General features: G+C 39.3%; 1 protein-coding gene across 2 annotated transcripts; it reads left to right on the top strand.

The window, feature by feature from the left end:
* Nucleotides 1-279: 279 nt before the first annotated feature.
* On the top strand, nt 280-5220 carry LOC131239937 (MDIS1-interacting receptor like kinase 2-like). Of its 2 annotated transcripts, none has more exons than XM_058237878.1 (2): nt 280-2958; nt 4622-5220. In XM_058237878.1, exons 1-2 carry the CDS (start codon nt 483-485, stop codon nt 4978-4980), a joined length of 2835 nt encoding a protein of 944 aa, XP_058093861.1. In that variant the 5' UTR covers nt 280-482; the 3' UTR covers nt 4981-5220. The 2 variants fall into 2 exon arrangements, with proteins under 2 accessions (XP_058093861.1, XP_058093860.1); XM_058237877.1 differs by having other exon boundaries at nt 341-3153.
* Nucleotides 5221-6206: the final 986 nt, after the last annotated feature.

Genomic DNA, 6206 nt, shown 5'->3' with positions numbered 1-6206 from the left:
GAATATAAAATAAACATTACGGTGGGGCCCACGTATTCTGGGGAGTACTGGATAGCCGGGGTTATGGCAGGTTGATTCCCAAGTGTATCGTTGGAAATCCTCACTCTGTTTTCACTGATAGAAAGGAAATATCAGTGTTGAGAAGACGTGATGTCTGCACCGCTGTGATGATAGAAAATTCGAAAATTAGATTGCTCTGTTAGACGTTAATCCTCTATGCTATTGCACATAGTCGTCATCCAAACCGTTAAAATAATGTTAGAAACTGTGGATGGTCCGTATACCTAAAATGGCACCGAACAAAATATTCTCACCATCGTGTCAATGTCTAAAATATGGATGGTGAAAATTCTAAAGAGTAAAAGGTGAGATAAGGTCCTTCCGATCTGATTTCAGCTATTATTTCCCATCCAACTCAGGGGCGGTCTAGATCGTGTGCGAGCAAGACTTCTACAAGAGATACTTTTCTTTCTATCAGAGCCATGGCTATACATACATCTCTCTCCCCTGCATTTCTGCCCGTTTTACTATCCTTCATTTTTTCCCATCCAACATCATTTACAGCAGCAGCACCACCATCATCGCTACTCTCAGAAGCAGAGGCTCTCCTGAAATGGAAAGCCAGCCTCTCGCCAGCACAATCTCTCCTTTCATGGTCGCTTACTGCTTCGAATGCTACCACCAATACAATCTCTCCTTGCAATTGGAGTGGGATCTCATGCAACAGCCTTGGAAGTGTAACAGAGATAAGCCTACCGACTGCGGGCTTGCAAGGTAGGCTCGATAGCTTGAGCTTCTTATCATTTCCAAACCTTCTCCATCTCAATCTCAGTAGCAACACCCTCACTGGAAACATCCCAACCCATATTGGCACTCTTTACAAACTCACTTCCCTCGATCTATCTACAAATAATCTTTATGGTATTTTACCCCTTTCAATGGCTAATCTTAGTCACATTTCAGAGCTCAACATCTCATCTAATGAAATAAGTGGCAAACTAGATCCCATTTTCTTCACCAATTGGACCAAACTCATCTCTTTTCAGTTACAGAACAATCAATTCACAGGAAACATTCCATCTGAAATCAGGCTGCTTACAAATCTCCAAATCTTGAACCTCGGAGGAAATAAAATAAATGGATCAATACCTTGGGAAATAGGAAATCTTGTGAATTTGAATGAGATAGTCTTGTCCTATAACAATCTGACTGGTCCCATCCCTCCTCCTTTAGGTAATTTGAGTAGCCTTACAATTTTAAATCTCTACAGTAACCAAATTTATGGTTCAATTCCACCAGAAATAGGAAATCTGGTTAATCTCAAGGAGCTTGATTTGTACAATAACCTTGTAACAGGTTCTGTCCCTTCCACTTTAGGAAACTTGACCAAGCTTACTTTTTTGTCCCTTATTGACTGTCAGTTATCTGGTTCCTTGCCTCAAGAAATGATGAACATGACAAATCTTTCTGAACTCTACTTGCATGGCAACAACTTCTCCGGCGATTTACCTCAGTTATGCCATGGTGGATCTCTTAAACGATTCACTGCATTTGACAACCATTTCACTGGTGAGATCCCGAAAAGCTTCAGAAACTGCACTAGCTTAACAAGAGCGCGACTCAATGGAAACCAACTTGTTGCAAATGTATCCGAAGCTTTTGGTGTATACCCACATCTCATATTCATGGACATCAGCGACAACATGTTGTTTGGTGAACTCTTACCGAACTGGGGAGAATGCAAAAACCTAACAAAGCTACAATTCTCTGGGAACATGATCAGCGGTCGAATTCCTCCGGAGATTGGGCAATTGAGGCAGCTAGAAGTGCTGGGTCTTTCTTCAAACCGTCTAGTAGGAGAGATTCCAAAGGAGCTTGGGAAGCTGACTTCTTTGTTCAACTTGACTTTAAATGATAACCAGCTTTCTGGTCAGGTACCCGAAGAGATTGGAAAACTATCCAATTTGGAGTTTCTTGACTTGTCAATGAATCACCTAAGTGGTCCAATACCACCTCAATTAGGGGATTGCTCCAAACTCCACTATCTGAAATTGAGCGAAAATGTTTTAAATGGAAGCATTCCTTTTCAGATCGGTAACCTAGTATACCTACAGGGCTTACTAGATCTAAGTCATAACTCCCTCAATGGACATATATCACCACAACTTGCAAAATTGATTCGCCTGGAAAAGTTAAACCTCTCCCACAACATGTTGTCAGGCTCCATTCCACCTTCTTTTGAAGGGATGTTCAGCTTGCAATCCATTGATTTTTCATACAATGCTTTGGAAGGTCCTATTCCCAACAGCAAAAGCTTTCAGAAGGCTCCTATAGAGGCGTTCATAAAAAATAAAGGCTTATGTGGTGAAGTGCAAGGCTTGCGACCTTGCAATGCCTCTTCAACAGGTCATGCCGATGTGAAGAAAGGCCACAGAGTTGTATTCCTCGTTATTCTTCCTCTCTTGGTGACCTCGTTTCTTTTATTTGTAATTGTTGGCATTTCTTTCATTTGTTACCAAAGAAGAAGAAATATAGAGAAAGGGATTCTTGTGAGGAGCAACGAAAATCCATTTTCAATATGGAATTATGATGGGATTGCTGTATTCGAAGACATCGTGGAAGTGACAGAGGGTTTTGACGACAAATACTGCATTGGAACTGGAGGGTGTGGGAAAGTTTACAAAGCAAATCTACCAATGGGCGAGGTAGTAGCTGTGAAGAAACTTCACCCACTTGAAGGTGGGGATCATTTTGATCAAAGAAGTTTTAGAAATGAGATACGAGCATTAACTGAAATCCGTCATCGCAACATTGTGAAGCTTTATGGCTTTTGCTCCCATGCTCGATGTTCGTTTCTAGTCTACCAGTACATGGAAAGGGGAAGCTTGGCAAGCATCCTAAGCAATGATGAAGGCACTGCACAGCTGGACTGGACTCTAAGGGTCAAGATTATTAAAGGTGTGTCCCATGCTTTATCTTACATGCACCATGATTGTACCCCGCCGATTATCCATCGAGACCTATCAAGCAAGAACATTCTATTGAATTCAGAACTTGAGGCTATTGTCTCTGATTTTGGAACTGCAAGATTGCTGATACCTGATTCGTCAAATTGGACTATGCTTGCAGGCACTTATGGATATATTGCTCCTGGTTAGTCACTAATACATTCTCAATGCTTTAATAATTTTATTATAAATTGGTCTTTATTTTTCTTGAGTTTTCCTATTATTTGTTGGCAATTATGTACTATAAAGTTTGTGCATTAGTTACAACACTATTGTTGGATGTGGCAATCTAGGGTGACTTGAATACGAGAAAAATCATATTTGAAAAGTTTCCATTTTCTCTCTCAGATTGCTTAATCCAACGACTATAAGAGGCCTTGTAAAGATGATATCGATGCACGATAAGACTAAACCCTGATTCACACTTACCCAACAAGCTTTAACCATATTTTATCAGCTATTAAATTTATGGCACTAACCATTTTTAACTATACATTTGTTGGCACCAATTGGTTGGATAGAATCCTTCCATAAGTGTCATTTTTGGGATCTTCTCCATTTACGATATGGGTCATGTTTTCAAATTTTATGGAGTGATTTACATGCATACCAAGTTTAGATGGATGAGTTAAGGTTATTTAAGAAATGATTGAAAAAGCTCATGGCCTATAGCCCATATGAGTAAAATTTGAAAATGATGCATTAGGAAACATGGCATTGCGCAATGCATTGCCAAGAGATCCCAAAGCATGATTAGGTTTTCTTCGTTATACAAGGGTTCCATTGCTCTAAGATCCAACTGTCCTCGTGGTGTCCCACGCAGCAAAAGAACTTCCTAAATTGGAAAATCCGAGCCATTGAATCTATGATCTTTCTATGTTGAATGTGCACAATTGCCTATTGTTTTTCCTTGATTGTCTAACTGCTGGCCACTAAAATGGTTCAGATTTCCAATTAGAGAATTACTAATGCATGTCCCATCCAAATCGTGGCCCACTATGTCAATGGTTTGGCTCTTGGAACTATGGACCCCACCAGTACAAACTCAAAACCTTAGGAGAATATCATAGATACTCTTGGGTGGACCATACGCCGATGAAATGTGCTGCTACAACAATGCCTATACACATCACTACACTTTAGTTCACACATGCCAACTTCTCATGTGTCTGGGACATCTGAGACATACATATTAGTACGCCCCCAACCATGCAGATAACCCAACACAATGATTAAGATGGTCCCGTTATTGGGCAGGCCACCACCACGTCAAAACAATGGACAATTTTTGAGAAGAAGATAAGTTTAAAAAAAAGCGAACAACATGCACTCAATGTATATATGTGGCATGCCTGATGAGTAGAACATCCCGACTTTGTAGCAAGAAGATCATCTGAAAGTTTGGCCCATCTTATGCACATCCCAAATGTACCAAACACATCTCTTGGCACATGCTCAGTCTGTAGAGATGCCTTAAAGGTTAGCTCACATAAGCATAGAAGATATGAAACCTAGATTAAGAAACATATGTTAGTTTGATATATGAATAAGAGTTTATCTATTGATGATTACAAAGAGTAAAGAACATGATTGAATTATCTTCTTTCTTGCAGAACTTGCATATACAATAAGGGTGACTGAAAAATGCGATGTATATAGCTTTGGCGTTGTGGCACTTGAAGTGATGATGGGAAGGCATCCTGGGGAGCTCATCTCCTCTTTGTCATCACCAAATAGAGAAGATATATTGCTGAAGGATTTGTTGGACAAACGTCTCTCTGATCCGATGGCGGAGGTTGCACGAGAAGTTGTATTTGTGGTGTCCATGGCACTTGCATGCATTCGGCTGGATCCAAACTCTCGGCCAACCATGCACCGTGTGGCTCAGGAGCTATCGGTTGGTGGGCCGTCTTTCTCTCTAGAACCATTCCATGCACTTACATTACGTCAACTGATGGATCTCAAGGTATAATGGGGTGTATAGAAATTATTGAGGCTGTGGGCTTGTAGTGGCAAGAACATTATTACTGTGTGTCTATTGTATGAAAATAATTAAGCATAGAAGTTTTTCTGGTTGTGATACATACATAGGCCAATGTGTGGAATCAATGTTTATTTGGAATGTAGATTTCTAGTATTGGTGATCAAAATTCAAATGTATTTTAAAAATATTATTTCAGGATGATGAAAAGAATTATTGATGCTATTCTTAGTCTCTGCTTTGATGATTTCCCCAGCACCCTTGCTGCTTCAACTCTTTTCTAGGTTTTGGCAAGTGATGAAAGTTTCTCGACAATTTGCATAGTAATGTAACAATTATAGTTCACTCCAATGTTGTTTCAATGTGTCTTATAAATGTGAAATTTGCGAACTTCTAGGATCATCTTTATCATCATCATGTAAGCCTGACGTTTGAGTTATTGGTATTGCTACAAGTTTCATTGGCTGAAGATAAAGGTAAAATATTGTTATTGTCAATAATATTGTCGATAACTGGAAATGTGGCGAAAATGGGGAATAAAACTTCAGAACATGCATAAACACACATATTTGCATGTTTAGGAATAGAAATTACAAAAAGAATGCATTACATAATAAAATTTCCTTTAATGGGGCTCAAAAAGCATGGTTTGCCGTAAGAAATTACTCCAATAGTGACCAACATAAATTTATATAATACAAATGTAGCTAGCATATAATAACTAAGATATGCAAAAGTAAATGAATTTAGAAAGTACACATTTTTTGCCATCTTTCATTCCCACATGTAGTGATGAGGTGGCTCATAGTCATCATCTGAATCCCATTGCATTTTGTCATAGTATTGTTGCCTAACATGTTGGCAATACTGTTGTTCCTTAGGTCATCCTTTGCCCGTACCAATGAAGGACCCCTTTTATGTATATCTGATGTTCTATCTATTTTTCCATATCATTTTAGGGCATGATCCAAATAATGAAGTAGACCCCAATATGAAGTGGACCATACCATAGAAAATAGTGGTGATTGACCACTAAAAACTTGTGCTGGGCCACATAAGTTTTGGATCAAGCTGACATGTTTTTTGGCCTGCCTTCATGTCTGTCACACCTTATCAACGGGTTGGATGGTCAATAAAACGTTAAGGTGGACCCTAGTAAGTTTTTACTGGTAGGCATTTAATGACCATTGTTTTGTATCTCTTGGTCCACCTTTTTT

The sequence above is a fragment of the Magnolia sinica genome, chromosome 3 (assembly GCF_029962835.1).
Source record: "Magnolia sinica isolate HGM2019 chromosome 3, MsV1, whole genome shotgun sequence".
In the NCBI taxonomy this organism is placed as follows: Eukaryota; Viridiplantae; Streptophyta; class Magnoliopsida; order Magnoliales; family Magnoliaceae; genus Magnolia; species Magnolia sinica.
This window is presented reverse-complemented; position numbering and strand designations above follow the sequence as displayed.